Below are 18553 nucleotides of genomic sequence, written 5' to 3'. Positions count from 1 at the left end.
ATCCAAGAGACCATGATAATGTCTCCTCAGGGTCAAGTCAGTGTTCCCTTCCAAACTGAGTGACAATGGGCATCATTCAACCTGGAACACTAAGGACACCTTCTGACAAAAAGGATTCATGTGGTGAATAGCAGTGGTGAGAAGTATTGCACCCAGAGCTGATTTTTTTTTTTTTACACAGACTGGGAGCCCAATTAATTTAATTTTCTAATGTGTTTGTATTTTAAAATGGCATAAGCTTAAAGGGCAACTGTAATTATAATAACCACTGTGAACTAAGGCTGGTGAAAAACTAGTTATTGCTTAATGTGGGACTCTAGCCAAAATCTCCATTTTAGTAGGGAAGAGTTAGATTCCCTGTGAGGATGTTTTTGCATCTGTCCCCCAAATGGGGAGGTTTTCCCTCACTTCTGTTCTAGTGATGCCCAGGGCAATGCAGAAATGTGAAGTTCTCTTTCCCCCCCAATGAGAAGCATTTTCTATATAGGGACTCATGTGATTGTTACCCCTAACCAACTAGAATCATTTCCTTTTTAAACCATGGTCTGTAAAAATGATATTCTTGCTAGCACCCTTCCCATGTATGTAGAAGCCACTAAGGATTGGTCACATGGTCACTTGCTCCCTATAGGAACACTGAACAAAGCTCTTTATGAAGAATACAATCTCTGAGAAGAAAGTCTCAGCATACTACAATGCCCTCTTAAGTGGCCCTTATGGGTTTCCACACACACACAGTTACTGGGAATATAGAGTTCATTCAGCCATGAAAGGTAAGTCTCAGCTCTATTTAAACATTAATAAACAAATATTCTCTAACCTTGATTCCTGTGCTCGATAGACTGATTATAAAGGTGTGCAGCACATTCCCACACTAGTTCTTACATCTCTGCCAATTGTCTATATTGTCATTGGCCGGGAGTCAGTCCTCAGCATAGGTCCGAGTAATGGATCAGGAGTTCCATTGTTTATAGATTCAAGAGTCTTTAATCACCAAACAGTTTCTTGCTGGGAGATCTCTGCACTGGAGGTCCTGGTCTCACCTGGATTTTTATTATAGTTTAATTTATGGAAAATGCAACAGGAAAAATGGGACTGTCCCTGTCATAGCTGTTGGAGTAAGACTCCAAGGAGGGAATTCAAGTATCACAATAAAGCGGATTAACCATTTTAAGAAGATGTGGCTGTTAAAACAGTTTTGTGACTTTACTTACTTTCTTTATATCTCTTTGTTGCCAAGTCCAGACTGTGCTTTTTTACACAATTAATTTGGCTACAACTCTAATCTGCCCAACCTACAATGTTGGTCTGATTTAGTATAGATTACATAGTTGTTTATTTACATAACAATTCATGACAAAGGATTTTGCAGCAAAATTACTGATCTTGCCAATAGTTTATCCTCAAATATCACATGCGGACTGCTTAGGAAAAATGTGCTTGAAAAAGTCAAATGACTTAATTTTCGAACAAAGCCAGGCTGATGTGTGATCAATGATGTGTTGATGAACCAACTCTAATGCAAATCCTATTCCTAAAGCTGGCCATACACCTATAGATTTTCTGCAGAGTTTCTATGGTCCGATGGAAAAAGTGCAACAGATTCCTCCATCTACTCTAAACTGTGAGGATGGAGGAATCTCCCACTGGACCAAGCTTCAGTGTCTCGCTAGTCGGCCCTGCTGGCTGTCAAAATACCTGAACAATCTGATTGCATGCAGGCATTGTTCAGGTGTTTTTACAGCCAGCGGGCCCGACTAGCGAGATACTGAAGCTTGGCCCAGTGGGAGATTCCTCCATCCACACAGTTTAGTGTAGATGGAGGAATCTGTTGCACTTTTTCCATCTGGCCATAGAAAATCTGCAGATAATCTGTAGGTGTATGGCGAGCGTAACCCTTTTTTTTTTTAATAAACAGAGCCATGTGATTACCATATCAGCACCGACCCACAAAGACACAAGAACAGGTCCAGTAAAGTTTAAAGGAGCTTCTGTAAACCTCTGGAGCCAATTAAAGTCAATTGCCCCCTTCAAAACCCTAAAGTGTATCTAAAGCCAAAAATAAAAATGTCATGTATTGCAGCGTACCAGTCCTTAGATGCAGTGGATGCATTTGTTGTATTTTTTTCAGGCTTTATTTTCACCTAGTGGTCCAGCAAGTAACACACTTCCTGTCTTAGGGTGACGAGGCCCACTTATTGTACTGTATCTATGTAGGAGCAGTGTTGTCACCCCAGGCTGCTCGCTCATGATTTGGAATACCGAACATGTTCTTCTCTCCTCACCTTTATAATATGGGGGATGTGTTCTGTAGTCTACATAGGTGAACTAGGCAGGGGTGGTACTGCTTTAGATTTCAGTTCAGCAAAAGTACAGGAGGCAAAGAGTACAGGAAAATACAAGCTCACTGGATTTTTGGCAGGATCAGTGGGGGGGTTTGCACTTTTTGTACAAATATAACAAAACCCATTGAACTGTTTATTACTATACAGTACATTTTACTCTCCTAATACTTCTGCTTTAAGCCTGCTAAATGACAGCGGGAACTTGCTGAGTAATAAGACAGAAGCTGCAGCCACTGCTGTCAAAGCTTCTGAACAGTGTTTGTAAACACAGTTCAGAATTGTGATTCAGAAATACAATCGCGGCCGCGACCTCTGCGACCCTGGTAGTTCCGCCACTGTTCATTTATCTGCAGATGAAAAGGTGACATTTACTATTTTAACTTTATTTCAACTTTTTCTCCATTGTATTCATTATTTTATTTATTTAGTGCTGCATTAAACATATGCACAAAATGTAACAAAAAAGAAATAAAATATCTGCAATTCTTTGCACCAGCATTGTCATTTTAGTGTCATTATAAACAAGATGAGTTATAGAATAAAACGCATACTTTTTATCTACAGGAACACCCATTTTTTTAAAAGCAACATTGATCAAACTAGCAAAAGTGTTTTTTTAATGTTTCTACATATTTTTGTCTATAGATGACATAGAAATAAAACACATTTTGTAATATCACCCATGCAAAGTCTTGTTTGTCCAAAAGAAAAAAGACAATCTATGTATTAGCTTGCTAAGAACGACAGTTATCACCAAATAAACAGGCCCATAGTAGAAGTGTAACAATTGCTCTGGTCCGCAGTTGGTAAACAGGTGTGAGAACTGAAGTGGTTAAAATATCAAAAGGGAGCAAATAAGAGAAGTTGATTATGAGGGTTAGAAACATAAACTTTAAAGGGTTATTAAAACCTTATGTGTTTTTGCATATATCTACTGCTAGCAAGCAGTAGATATATGCAAAAACATTAAAAAAAACTTTTAAAAAAGGGTTTAAACTTACCTGTGTCTTTGCCACGCGCTCCCGTCCGAACATCTGAAGAGTCTCGGGTGGTCGCAAAGGATCTTGGGGCGGGCGCATGCGCACTTCAGATGTTCGGCCGGGAGACGAGGAGAGACACAAGGTAAGTCTATGGAGCAGCGCGCACCTGGACAGAGGTGTCAGTGCTGGAACGGAGACCCGCACCAGCGCTGGAGGGACAGCTGAAAAGGACAGAAAAGAAGAAGATGATCAGATTAAGAGGCATGATTTAAGGTAAGTCCCTACAGCAGGTTTGGGAAGGGGGGAAAAAAAGTTTGACTTTAATGTCCCTTTAATCGAACCTGCCCTACTGACTCCATTGTATTTTTACTGAAATGGCAAAATATACTGAATTTTGCTAAAGTTTTGGTGAAGTGAGGAATCCTTACTTCGCTTTTACCTACTGAAGACAAGTCAACTTCAGGCTAAACGCTCATGTTTACTTTACCATATCTCTACTGTGGATTTAGCACTTCAGCGTTACAGTACTGGGGGTCCTGGTGAGGTCTGCATGGAGTTTGCATGTTCACCCTGTTCTTGTGTGGGTTTCCTCCCACACTCCAAAGACATGCTGGCAGGGTAATTGGCTCCTATCAAAATCAGCACTTTGTATACATGTGAGAGAGAGACCTTAGATTGTAAGCTCCTTGAGAGCAGGAATTGATGTGAATGTGCAGTATGTAAAGTGCTGCATACATTGCCAGCGCTATATAAATCCCTGTGATATCTGTGACAGTTGTTCTGTGACAGAGGAGATTCCCTCTCACTTTGGAGAGAATTACACTTCCTTCCTGTTGCATTACAAATACAGGAAATAAGAGAAAGTCTCCCCAAATGGCCACAGACAGCCAAGCAAAAAAAAGTTCAGGGGTTCTATCCACTTCCTATAAAAACTGAATAAAAGAAAAGATACGGCTGGACATACATTTTAAAATGATCACTCATGTCAAGCAATATCCCCGATGTAGTGCAAAGATGCACATGCAAATCAGGCACGTAAACAGATGTTCTGTGTTTGTGTTTTTCTTCGATCCTGGTAAAACTTGTAGAAACCTCCCTGTTTTCTTACTTCCCAACAAGCAGGTCCACCCTTAGAATACACACGCTGATCACATACATAAGAGTGCAAACATTTGTCCTGTAGAGGAGTATGATAGACTTTCCGCATACAGTATGTGTACTCATAATAGAATAAGTACATAGGATAATACCTTGTGAAACACAAATTACATGAACACAAGCTAACTATACAAGAGACTATAAACAAAAAAGACATTGAGCCGCCCATAGCAATCAATCATCTGCTTTATTAAAAAAGAACTCACAAATCAGAGTTAGAAACTGGTATTCAGGAAAGGTCTTCAGTGTACTTTGTAAATAGTTTCCTGGTTTATCAAACCTGTGATCAGGTACTTTCACAAACAGGTTAAAGTCCATTTAAACATTTGTGATGTATTACCGTGATGCAATCAGACTGTTCTTTTACTGGCATTATCTAAAACAGCTCCAGTATGTATTCCTATTACAATGCTGATGTTATAACAGGATAGCCTATGCTTGGAATTTAAAATTGCTGTAGTGAAAAAAACGTACCCTTGCAGTGGGGCCCCTGTACTGCAAGGGTCAAACTCTCTTTTTGCCTAGGGGTAGAGGAATAGGCAGCCATACTTACCTTATGCCTCACTCCCTCAGAAGCCAGTGCTCCTCTCTGCTCTTGATGCACTGCCATGTGGAGGGGCCGTCGCCGTCCTCATGTACAATACAGGTCTTCTGGTCCTGCATTGTATGTGATGATGTCAGAATTCTTGTGACCGGAGGAGCCACAGGAGGAGGTAGCTTTGAGGGACCGGTTGTACAGCAAGGAGAAAGCCTGTGGAAATGAGGAATAGGGTACATGCAGTTGCTTATTCCTCTAGCGTTACACAAAAGGCGCATGTAACCATTGCAGTGTTTGGGAAGGGGCTCATTGCAAGAGTAATTTTTTCACTTAAAGTAGCATTAAGGTTTGTGCGTTTTTTACCTTAATGCATTCTCTGCATTAGGGTAAAAACAGTCCAGCACCTTTTTTTCTACCCAAGTCCCCCCCACACTTACCTGTCAGCTGCGCTCATCCTCTCCTCCGGTCCCGAAGCGATCCTCCATACCACGAACTTCCGGGTTGCGGGGGAGGATACTGATGGCAGAGAAGCCATGGGCTCCTTCTCCCATCAATCAAAGAGGGAAGGGGCGTGGCCTGCCACAGGGCCGTGTGTGTCTATGGACGCACACAGCCGCTGTGGGCAAGAGCGGGCACGGGTGCCTCCATTAGAACGATGGTGGCACCCTTGGAGGGGCGGGGGGAAGAGCATGGGACACACTAGAAAATGAGGAAAGAAGTACTGTTAAAGAAAAAACACAACAGCCTCCAGCAAAGGAGGGTCTCCTTAAAGGAGAAATAAAAACATGTTTTGGCTTTAATATCGCTTTAACCTGGAGTGCAGTTTTAATATTTATCTGGGGCGAGAAATACAGGAAAGCAAACCCAAACCACCACTTAAACTTTACTAGTTCTCTCAGTGTGCATATAGTAAAGTGCAAACACATGCCTTCTACCATAGTGCTGTCAGACCTTGACTGCTGTATGTGACCAGTTTATTCCATTCCACGTGTGCAGTCTAATCCATCACAGACAACACAGGAAATACTTTCCTTTCTTACAAAGTGATCTGTTCACACATTCCAGACTAAAGGCCATTACACCATCACCACGGTCTTTCTATAGTACAAGTCTGCTGATCATACAAAGGTACTCCTATTTTCTTCCCAGAAATGCTCATATGAATAGGTCTTCTTTAATAAAACAATGTGAAAAGCTTTGATGAAGTGCAAGGTGAAGTAGGCTAAAGAATCACTTTGCTCCAGTCTGTCCTCCAAGGCCTAGTTATTGCCCTGTTGGATGCCGCCATCTTGCCTCTCATACAGCATAAAAAAGCTATGCTGTCAATCACAGCCTTCACATCAAAGACAACTCTTTACTTCCTGCGACAGTTATGTGTCGCTCTCCTCTGCATATGTCAGCAAACAGAGGGAGTGGTGGGAGATAAAGATGAGGACTAAAACTGGCCCTGTTACTGCAGGGTTTCTTTGACCTAGTCGCCAACATATAAAAGAAGCGTAAATGCACTTACTTTTCTGTTGGGCCATGTGTTGAGACGCTTTCACTTTGCTCCCCGAGCCGGCGGAAAGAACTATGAGGGGGAGCTAGTATTTGATGAATCTAAGTCCCCGTTCACACCCAGGCGTTTTGTCGCTCAAAGCTAAGCGTGACAAAACAATCAAGACTCATTAATTTCTATGGCCTCTGTTCACACCTGAGCGTTTTGTCGCATACAGAAAAATACCTGTCGCAGGAAAAAGTACATGAGCTGCTTTTTGGCAGATTACACCGCTTTTCGGTCCCATAGACTTCAATGAGAAACTTCGTGTGACAAAGGTATTCAAGTGTGAACAGGGACCATAAAAATACATAGGAATCCTTGCCTTGAGCGTTTTGTCGCACTTAGCATTGAGTGTCAAAACACCTCGGTGCGAACGGAGTCTAACAGGTCAAATACTTGCGGTGGCTATGGACTGGAAGTGCAGCTATTGGTTAACACTTGGGCAATCTGTGACCATGCGGCAATTGTGCACGAAACTGTGCGGTCACGTAATTGCACATCACCGGCGCTTGCAGTGCCATTGGGGTGACATTATTTTATAATGGCATCCCAGTCGCCCCAGGCAGATTGTGCGGTTTCCCTCCGCAATACCGCCCGTGCAATTGTGCATGATCGCAGTTTAAAATCCCGTGTGGTGTGTGTCGCCAAAATGATACATGTACCTTTTTTCAGCGATTGCCGCATGGAAGTAACCCCATTGAAATCAATGAGGACGCGCGGCAACCGATGTGTGCACCTGCAGACGATCGCATGATCTTCGAAGTCTACACCAGTCCTAAGGTTGAACTACTGGCCACCCCCTCTATCCACTCCCACAATTACCGTATTTTTCGCTCCATAAGACGCACTTTTTTCCCCCCAAAAGGAGGGGGAAAAAGTGCCTGCGTCTTATGGAGCGAATCCCGACGCCCGAGACATGCAGTTTCGGGCGCCGGGCGAGTAGCAGGAGCCACTGCTCGTTTAATACGAGTGATCTAATGAGATCACTCGTATTAAAACCGAGCAGCGGCGACGATCGAGATAACCATAGAGCAGACGAAGAATAGACGTTCTTCGCCTGCTCTGTGTCATCACTGAGACCGTGGCGCTGTAACCACAGCGCCACCTGTCTCAGCGGTCACTAACTGCAGCTTCTGTCACAGCTTCTGTCATAGAAGCTGTGACAGAAGCTTCAGTCTCGAGTGCTCCATAAGGCGCGCCGGACCTCCCTGCGTCCTATGGTCCCGTGCGTCTTATGGACCGCAAAATACGGTAATCGCTGAGTTAGTTATAAAAATAAATTAAATGATCCCTTTCACTCACCTTACCGAAATATAGATGTTCTTTAATCAATATTTTCATGACTATGTAAGAAAAGAATTAATTAAAGCGGACCTTTACCCGTATCTTTAAAAGAACAACAAACACACTTTTAAAAATGTAATGACAATCTACAAGCACATACTTCTAGATAATTGCCGGCTTTGTATTCTTTGCATACCTTATTTCTCTTTTCTTTCCCAGTCTTCTGGCAATGGCCATGTTTACTAAGGGCAGATTACTAGCTCTCCTTTTACTTCCTGGATCTCTGGCACGTGACTAGATATGTGACTAGGACATGTGACCATGCACATCATCTCAGGGGAGGAAAATGACTTTCCCTGAGATCTTGTGAGATTACAGATGAGATTTCCCAGCAATGCTTAGCTGATTACAAGGCAATCCCAGTGTGCATTGCTTTTGCAAACTCAAGTCATTTAGCTCTTTAAATCAGGAAGTGAATGCTCTGCAAGTGTAAGTATTTCAAAATCACAGCATTTTACACCTGACATGTCTATGTTGTTATTAATCATCATCTGAACTTTATTCAGATTCTTAACTGCTTCTGTTCCATAGATATTGATGGAGGTCTTGCACTGCTCTTTGCTTAACTTACTGCTAAATTTTTAACTGAGTCCGATTTTCAAAACAATTACAGGGTTATTCACTAAAGCGTGAAGAGTTTGGAGAAGGCAGGAGAAGTGAACAATCTAGGACAACATAGCTTAACTGGAAAGTGAGCTGATTTGGAAAATTTTTCCAAATCAGCTATAATGGCTTAGATTGTTCACTTCTCCTGTCGTCTCCAAACTCTTCACCCTTTTGTGAATAGAACTGCTAAACTTTTCTTCAAAATGTGCAGACTAAATAAAAAAAAAACCATATATGATGCAGCCTTTTAGTAGCATTAATACTACAGTTTTGTTTTTCTGATCTTCTTGCTGTCCTAGAAAGAGATTTTAAAACATCTTAGGAAACGTATTTATCACTGATAAAGACTGTTAACTTTTCTATGGATAAAAAATAAATAAAAATAACACCCTTCAGCTGAATCTGATAGAAGATCACGGAGAGTCCAAGATATATATCTCTCAATATTGGTGGGTTGTCTTCTACTCATTCATGGGGAGAATATTAAAGAGTCCCAGAGATATATCTCTCCATATTGGTGGGATGTCTTCTACCCATTCATGTGGAGAATAATAAAGAGGGTCCCAGAGATATATCTTTCAATATTAGTGGGATGTCTTCTACCCATTCATGGGGAGAATATTAAAAAGGGTCCCAGAGATGTATCTCTCAATATTGGTGGGATGTCTTCTACCCATTTATTGGGAGAGTTAACCTGTCATTTATAGGCAGCAATAAACTCATTACAAAATTAATATGTTGTTAATTAAAAGAGAAAACTGATTAACATTAATTGCCCAGGGATATTTTTCTTTGGCATTGCGCCTGGGTGTAGGAGTAGTAACAAGGGCAGTTGCATCATGGTTTCTGTACAGCATTTCCAAGATAACACAAGACTTGTGTATGGACACACAGGTCACCCCAGTCCTCAATTAGGTGTTCCTCTGACTACAACCTACGCTGTCAGCTACATTCTTTTTTCTTTTTTTTTTTAGTCAGGCCAGCTTTAGGGTTTGTTCACACCAGATGCATTGCATCTGGTGTGAACGTACCCTCTTAGATAACGTTAATCCCCTCTTATTTTCCCCACCAAGTAAATTGCAAGCAATGCAACATGTGAGTTTGTGAAGGAGCCCATATCTAATCATGCTGGGTTTGCTAGGAAGCCAAAACTCACCGTATTTTAAATATTTTGAATATCCTTTGTAAAATTAAAATACATATATATTTTTAGAATCATGGTTCATGTTCACTGTGATCCATCCAGTACCTATTGTTAAAATGAACCTATACTTTGTACATAGCAGGCAAAACAACAGACTGACTTCACTGCAAGGGCTCTTAAGAGCATTTACTTACCCTTGTGCCAACAAATCTACCTCTAAAGCCTAGAGAAATACTCGGTGTGTGAGATCATGTGATACTTCCTATCCCCCCCCCCCCCCAACAATGCACTTCTTTCTTAGTTCACAGCCCTGTATAGGTTTGACATGCTCAGCAAGTAATCACAGGCAGCCTGATGGCAGATTGGGGTGGCAGGGGAGCAGGCAGCAGGTAACTAAATTCTCTGAAGGGTCCTTAGAGTAAATTAAGTAAAGTTAAACTCATTCACTTTAAGCTTTGGCCCCATTCAAACTTAGGCGTGAACCTTTTTAGGTGATTTTGAAGCTTCTTTTTACACGTGAAGCATGTTCAGATGTTGTCAAGCTTCAGGTGTTTTGTTTTGCCCAATGAAAAGCAGGACCATCTGTGACATTGTATGCTTTCCTTTTCCTTGTATCTGCTTCTTGTTTTTTTCGGAACTCCTAATGCAGGAAAAAGTTTTCTTCCCGGGCCCTCTGCTGTATGCCACTGTTCTTGTAATGGGCATCACTGGGGTTTCAGAGGTTCTTGTGGGCCCTCACTAGGTTGATGAAAGTCTCCACTTCGAGCATAGACACTCCTGACCCCTCCATTTTGTTCACATGCCTGAGGATACTATGAGGAGACCCATTGTTATTCCCAAAACCGGAGTATAAACAGGCTAAAACGATTGTGTGACATGTTTTCAGGCACTCCAATTGAGGTCTATGGAGCCAGAAATGCACACTTCTGCCTGATAAAAGCTCATGTACTTTCTTGTGTGGCAAGCTGCAGAACGATGGTCAGTGAGCACAACACACTACACATACTGCCACCTTTACTGTGTTTTAAGTAGACACTATCAAATGTTTATATTCTTTCTTGTTTAGTTTGGCCATCCGCTTTCCAGCTTCTGTCACACAAAGCTTTTACTATGTGAACATGCAGAGAAATTTCCTGTGTCTTTATGGGAAGCAGATGTTCATTCATCACTATTTTTCAAGACACAGAGCAACCTAAAATACACACAGTGCTGACCATGAACAAACTTCACCATTTAATGACAGGCTACAAAGTACAGCTATGTTATAGCACTAAGTACCCAATCAGAAAGGAAACTTTGAAAGGGAAAGTGCAACTGGATAATAAGGGACACTGTCGCTACATTATTACTATCAGTACATCATTGTTCTTTCCCTGAGTTATTAAGGCTTCAAGATTTGACAAGAAATGGCAGAATACTATTGAGTTTATCCTCTTTTTTCACTTTAACACTTTAAAGATGCCCCTGCTCGACTTTCTGTGCCAACACTGGAGCACAGTATAGTTGCAGGGACTGACGTCTTGAGGGACAGTGTCAACGAGGTTTTGTTCCCTTCTCTCCCCATGCAAGTCAATAGGAGCTTGAAGCAGATTAATGTCAATGAACTCTGAATAGTCTAAGAAGCCTCAAACTCAAATGCAAGCTGAATGCACCTGCAAGCAACCTGCATTTACCCATCAACACAAATCCTCAAAAAGAGATGTAGGATGGAGGTTCCTCAGTCTACGTAAACAAATCCTATCTTACTTAATAGAAAGAAGTGATGTTGCTGTGATGTCACTTCATCCTCTGTTAGATGCCAACACATTCAAAAGGAAGTGTGGAGTTTTGTAACTTCCTGTACACAGGAGTCTATCCTACATAACTCAATCCATTTAATTAAATTAATTACAAAATAAATATGTTTTTAAAGTGAAACTCCAACCTCCTATCACTTATAGCCAAGGAAGGTGCCACATTAGCCTCTATTTGGATTGCACTTGCAAGGTGCTGCACATGTGATCAGCTATGACACCAGCCATTTGAGGAAATTACAGTTTGGTGGAGAGCTGAAACAAGGAAACAATGGCAACCATAACAGTTGGCATGCCTCAAAAGTAACTGTTAAATTGGTGGGTAAAGTTCCTCTTAAAATTAAAGGGAAAATATTAATGGATTAACATTAATTAATTAACATTAACTCCCCCAGGATATTTCTCTTTGGCATCGCGCCTGTGTGTAGGAGTATCAAAATGGGCGGTCATGGTTTCTGTACAGTATTTCCGGAATAACACAAGATTGGCGTATGCAAACACAGGTCACCCAAGTCATTGGTTAGGCGTTCCTTTGACTACAACCTACGCTGATGGCTATGGGACTAATCATATCCAAGTTTTATAATTGTGCAACAATTTAATCACCTGTTAAATGTGAGATTGCAAATCAGACCAGTGAAAACCATCAGCTTTAGAGATATTGATAATCATACCTTATGTCTATTATGTCCAGGTCCACCAGAACAGCCGACGCACCAAGTGAATTGCAAGCAATAGGACATGTGAGTTTGTGAAGGGCACGTAACAACACATCCTAAAGGAAGTGCAGACTTCTCTGACTTCCTGTCCACAGGAGCATGTCCTACATAACTCAATCTCCACTGAGACTGCTCATATCTACACAAAAGCAAATTTCACATCTTCTCTCATCCTTCTTTTTCATCTATCATGATGTTTTGAGGGCTGTGATTCCCTAAGCAACATGTCACTACTTGTTCATAGTCCCTGACTGTCCCTATTTTGAACAGACTGTCCCTCTTTGAGAACCAAATTACATCTATCCTAAGTTGTCCCTTTTTTGGTCTGATAAATTGATCTAAATAATAAAAAATATTATTTAACTACACTAAAAAATTTATCTAACCTCCACATTTTTGCATTGTCAATCAATCAATATAAAGAGAAGAGGACTTAAAGTAAGCAATTTTTGGTTTAACCAGTCATGTTTTGCGTATTCATTTTTTTGCATAGCTGTTGGTGTAGCACAGTTGTGTCCTTTGCCTACCTACTTTTTCTCACTTTTGACACAATTCTAATATAATTTTTGGTACTGAAAATTGCAGTTTACGCAGAGCATTCAGCTGTACAATAAAGGTGCCACAGAACCAAAGGCTGTGAGCTCACGAGGCAGCAGTTGGCGTGAGATCCTCCGAGGTGCGGAGTCTAAAGACCAGTGGGTATTCTGCCAGGGATTCTCTCATGGAAATTTGGAGTTGTGTGCTGACTCCAGGTCATGACCACGGACGCTCAACATGTGGACACTACCTGTATAAACAGGAGAAGGTGAACAGAGAAACATTCATACAGTACTGGTGAAGACAGAGTCGGCAAATGGGAAGAACGACATCTGGAAGACAGGCCAAAGGTCAGGGCAGGTATTAAAGAAGTCCAGAAATAAAAGTGGGTCTGGAGCAAAGTCACAGGTGGGATCTGAGATGCATACATAAACACTGCTCAGAACGCTAGGGCAGTGGGGTTTTTTCTGGGGTTTTTTCAGCTTTTGGATACAGTGGAGAAGGATTAGAAAAAAAAAAACATGAAACATGCTCTGCCCAGGGTTGGACTTTAAGCCTATCATAATAGCAGTCCAACTGCCAACTGAAGGCGCTCTCACAGCAGGCCGACAATGCTACTGCTAATCGGGAGGCAGGGGCTTAGCATTGTCAGCCTGTAACAGGAAGTTATGTTACTAACAGGTTCTCCAGGCAAGAAACTTTGTAATAAATTCACAGAAAATGATTTGCCTAAAGTTCACCTAAAGACAAGTCCCAAATTCAGTTACTATGTAATACAGAAGCCTCATGAAGGAAACAATAATTCCTTTACCTTCCGATACTGAGCTACATCCTCCTTTTGTGTTGCACACACTCCCCCTCCCAAACACTGCAGCTTACAGTGGGAAGGTTTCAGGAACAGAGGCAGATCCAGACAGCAGTGGGCAGGGCTAGGTGTGGCCAAGTACTGACTGACAAGCTACAGACTTATGAATCAGTACTGATAGTCATACCCCCTACAATATCTTCTCATCTTGCTGTATAACAAGCAGACACAGCCTACATGAGAGTGGCAACTCTGCTCTGAGTTCAAGAGGCAGTGCAGCATTGTTGCCACCCCATCATAGGCACCTGCATAAGTGTAGGTGGACTTCACTGGCAGGATCAACAGGTATTTGTGGGACTTTGCAGGGGGACAAAGAGAAAACTGTAAGGTGCAGCTGTACTTATAATTATGGGAGGCCATAGTTCTACTTTACAAAAACTGTATACAGTGAGATATGATCCCAAATAGATTGGAAATTAGATTTGGGGTTTACATACACTTTGAGAACAACGATACAACAGCTCCAACTGTTGCTCACGTTTACTACCGTACAAGAAATATTTCAGCCCCAAAGTTACCTCGAACATACCTTCCAACTGTTCTATCATGTCATCACTCAATATCCTGATCAAAGCTATGAACAGTCAACCCATGTAGGATTCTTTACTTTTTTTTTAATTGAATTAATGAAGAAGCAATCAGACAAGTGAGTACATGTCTGATTGTTTTACATGTAGTTTTCAAATGTTGATTCATCAAAAAATTATTTTTGAATCAGTTCTTTTCCATTCAAATCTCATGTCAACCGAACGCTTATTGAACAGTATTTCAACATCATGAAAACATTGAAGGAAATTTATCAAAACTGGAGCAGTTGGTAATGGAAACCAATCAGCTTCTCTCTTTCATTTTCAAAGCTTAACTAAACAAACTGAAGAGAGAAGCTGATTGGTTACTATGAGCAACTGATTCAGATTCTGTCTGCTCCAGTTTTAAAAAATATCCCCCATTATGTTTTTAAAATGTATTCATTCATATAAGCACATGCATGGCTGATCACAACTGTTCACGTGTGAACATTTTATTTGGATGAGAAAATATCTTAGCAAATATACGCATGTTTGACAAGCTCATAAAAAAATATTGTCATTTTGCCCACACATTGTGCAACTTTTCCAAAGATAGTCACAAATAAAAGGGACACATACACTAATTAAGGTAGCATATGGGTTAAAGGCCCACTATTGTTAAAAAGTTGTATTCTGATAACTGATAATGTATGTAAGTAATACATGTAATGCCAGTATTTTTTCATATGTCTTTATCTATACTTTCTCTGCATGTACAAGCAGACCAAGCTGTCCAGCAGAAGAGACAGTGACATGGCCTGGGGTCCTGGGACATACTATAACAATGACAGGGGTGCTTACAACAGTCACACAATATTGCCATAGTTTAAATCTTCCTTAAAAAAAAAACTGCAACTTGTCAGTCAGTGGCTATTAACTGGCCACACACGTTTTAGGATCTCTGTGAAATTCCTCTTTGCGCTCTTATTTAGCAAAAATGATTTATTGCAAGAGTCTATGCTAAAGTGAATGTCCAGAAGTCCAGAATGTCCAGCCATACGCTTTTGTTTTTATTAATTTTCGGATTAATGTTCTGCTGATCTGCGGCATGTATTATCCCAGAAACGATCATGTGCCTATTTGTCTTAAAGGAGAACTATGAGGTGAGTGCTTTTCACTCACCTCATAGTTCTAGCCGACCTGTGACAGTGAGACTGTCACAGGCCGGCTCAGTAGATCGGGAGGTGAGCGAACACATACCGGCGTTCACTCACTTCTCGATCCTGTCACGGCTCTCTGCCGTGACAGGGGAGGGGATGGATTCCCCTCTCCCCGCTCCGATCTGCCAGCGCTGACTGGCGGAACGGACGGGGAGAGGGCGGGTACAGCTGGCTCTGCCTCTACATAGGCAGAGCCAGCTGTCACTCACGCAGCTGGGCGGATCTCGACATCGATGTCGGGAATCCGCTCCTGCTGTGGCGTCTCAGTATACCGCGAGCTGCAGCTCGCGGTATACTGAGTCTAGGGTGACGGGAGGACGCTAGTTTGTGTCCTCCCGTTACCCTAAGGAGAACTATGGGGAAAAGCCCTGACCCCATAGTTCTCCTTAAATTTTTTTTAGGTGTATCTTTTTGCTTTTGATTACTGCATTTCAATATTAAAATGAATTCAATACAGAGTTTATGATATGGTGTAGTATGGGGTATGTCATTAGTTAGACCTATTTTTATTAGTATCTCTCAAGCAACCAGAAACCATATTTATCCAGAATCTACCAATCCCTGTGGATGCCGGATAACAGTGAGTTTACTGTGTATAGTTTATTTATGTAGTAGAGTAGAAGTAAAGGGAAAGCTCGTTTATTAAACACAGACAGAAAAAAACCTCTACTCTATCCAAAATCAAAAAGTTTTGGCTCATACTGACATGTACAATGAATATTCAGATACTAAATATTATTGTTACATTTATTAACCACATACAGTTATCAGAATACAAGTTTTATTCCTGCAGTGTCCCTAAACAAACAAATAAAAACCAAATATGAACTTTGTTTTCCTTACTGGAAGGCTTCTTAGTGTATAAAACAAAATCTGTACTGAGAAAAGAGAACTTTATGAAGCTGACTGGGCAGTCATCATATCTACAAAGATCTGCCCATGGGCACAATACATGTGTATCCCTGTAGAATTCCTGTATCAGAGAAGTGCCTGGCACAAGACAGACTGGGATATGGCATAATACATGTACTGTATATCCCTGTGCAATTACTCTACCAGATGAATGCCTGGCACAGAACATACTGAGAGTGGCACATTACATGTACAGCATGGTACAATTCCTCTACCAGAACAGTGCCTGGCACAGAACAGACTGGAACAACAATTATATAAAACAGACTTGGTAGCTATCATATCTTTCATGGTAATCTACAAACAATCTGCTCGTGGGCTCAATATATGTACATCCCTGTAGAGTACATGGCACAATACATGTACATTACTATACAATTCCTGGACCAAAGAAGACCCTGGTATAGGACAGGGTGGAAGATGGCACAATACACGTACATCACTGTACAGTACATGTACAGTCTGGCACAGGACATGCTGGAAGATGGCACAATACATCAACATCACTGTACTAGAAAAAAGCCTGGCACAGGCAGACTGGAAGATGGTGCAATGCATGTACATCCCTGTACCAGAAAAATGCCTGGCACAGGAATGACTGGAAGATGGCACAATACATCAATATCACTGTACTAGAAAAAAAGCCTGGCACAGGACAGACTGGAAGATGGCACAATGCATGTACATCCCTGTACAATTCGTGTACCAGAAGAATGCCTGGCACAGGACAGACTAGAAACTGGTACAATACATGTACATCCCTGCACCAGAAGAATGACTGGCACAGGACAGACTAGAAGCTGGTACAATACATGAACATCCCTGCACAATTCCTGTACCAGAAGAATGCCTGGCACAGGACAGACTAGAAGCTGGTACAATACATGTACATCCCTACATCCCTGCACAATTTCCGTACCAGAAGAATGCCTGGCACAGGACAGACTAGAAGCTGGTACAATACATGTACATCCCTGCACAATTCCTGTACCAGAAGAATGCCTGGCACAGGACAGACTGGAAGATTGTACAATATATGTACATCCTTGTACAATTCGTGTACCAGAAGAATGCCTGGCACAGGACAGACTAGAAGATGGTTCAATACATGTACATCCTTGTACAATTCGTGTACCAGAAGAATGCCTGGCACAGGACAGACTAGAAGATGGTACAATACATGTACATCCCTGCACAATTCGTGTACCAGAAGAATGCCTGGCACAGGACAGACTAGAAGATGGTACAATACATGTACATCCCTGCACAATTCTTGTACCAGAAGAATGCCTGGCACAGAACAGACTGGAAGATTGTACAATTGCATTTCCTCTCCTCTGATATGCAGCCCCATCGGGGATCAGTGTAATAAGTAGTTTCTCTCACCCTTTATTTCCTGGGCCAGTGCTTGAAAGGTCGGCTTGAAATGTTGGCAGTGCCCACACCAGCTGGCAAAGAACTGGGCAAACCAGGCGCTGGACGAGTTCAGCAGGATGGAATCAGCTCCGTTAGCCAGGGACACCACCAAATCATTCGGGCCATACAAGTGAGCCTGTGCCGGGGCCACAGCCAGCAGCACAAAGCTCAGCAATCCAGGGACACAGAGCCAGCTCAGACCCGGCATCATCACTGCTCTGAGAAGAACTGTGCCAGGGACGAGACACTGACATCCCGGGGGTGGAGGAGACACACTGAACCTGCCCACATCGGGAGAAGTCGATCCTGCCTACTGATACATCATCATCATCCCTGGAGAGAAACATCCACAGAGCACACACCACAGCAGACACAGCCAGACACAGCTAGACTGACAGCTTTACATTGTATATACTTCATTCCAGGAGAGACAGCTCCAGAGACAGACATCACCTATAGGGATCATATATATATATATGGGAGGAGAGACACAGCTGGGACATAGACCGACAGCTTTACATACTTCATCCCAGGAGAGACAGCTCCAGAGACAGACATCACCTATAGGGATGCTATATATGAGAGGGGAGACACAGCTGTGTCATAGACCGACAGCTTTAGATTCTATATACTTCATTCCAGGAGATACAGCTCCAGAGACAGACATCACCTATAGGGATCTTATATATGAGAGGGGGGACACAGCTAGACAGAGCTAGACTGACAGCTTTACATTGTATTTACATAGCAGGGAGGGGAGAAATAGTTGGCTTTGCAAATAAGAAATAAGCCACTCCAGAGGGATTGTGAATAAGAAACAGGACCTCTTTCAAAATCAATAGGGCCACTTATTATAAGGCTAGAAACCAAAGTCTGCACGGCACTACAATCTGCACTACTGTATGTGTCAACCAACAATGAAAGTAA

General features: G+C 41.9%; 1 protein-coding gene across 1 annotated transcript in view; it reads right to left on the bottom strand.

Moving 5' to 3' along the window:
- Nucleotides 1-17912, bottom strand: part of QSOX1 (quiescin sulfhydryl oxidase 1) — a 36759-nt gene extending 18847 nt beyond the window's left edge. The window contains exon 1 of the mRNA XM_018569155.1: nucleotides 17597-17912. Within this exon, the coding sequence (XP_018424657.1) occupies nucleotides 17597-17837 (241 nt within the window). The 5' untranslated portion in view covers nucleotides 17838-17912. The remainder of the gene's footprint in view (nucleotides 1-17596) is intronic.
- Nucleotides 17913-18553: the final 641 nt, after the last annotated feature.

The sequence above is a fragment of the Nanorana parkeri genome, unplaced genomic scaffold, assembly GCF_000935625.1.
Source record: "Nanorana parkeri isolate BGI_ZX_2015 unplaced genomic scaffold, ASM93562v1 scaffold1293, whole genome shotgun sequence".
NCBI classification, from domain to species: Eukaryota; Metazoa; Chordata; class Amphibia; order Anura; family Dicroglossidae; genus Nanorana; species Nanorana parkeri.
The sequence above is the reverse complement of the archived record's forward strand: the minus strand, read 5'-3'. Positions and strand labels throughout refer to the sequence as shown.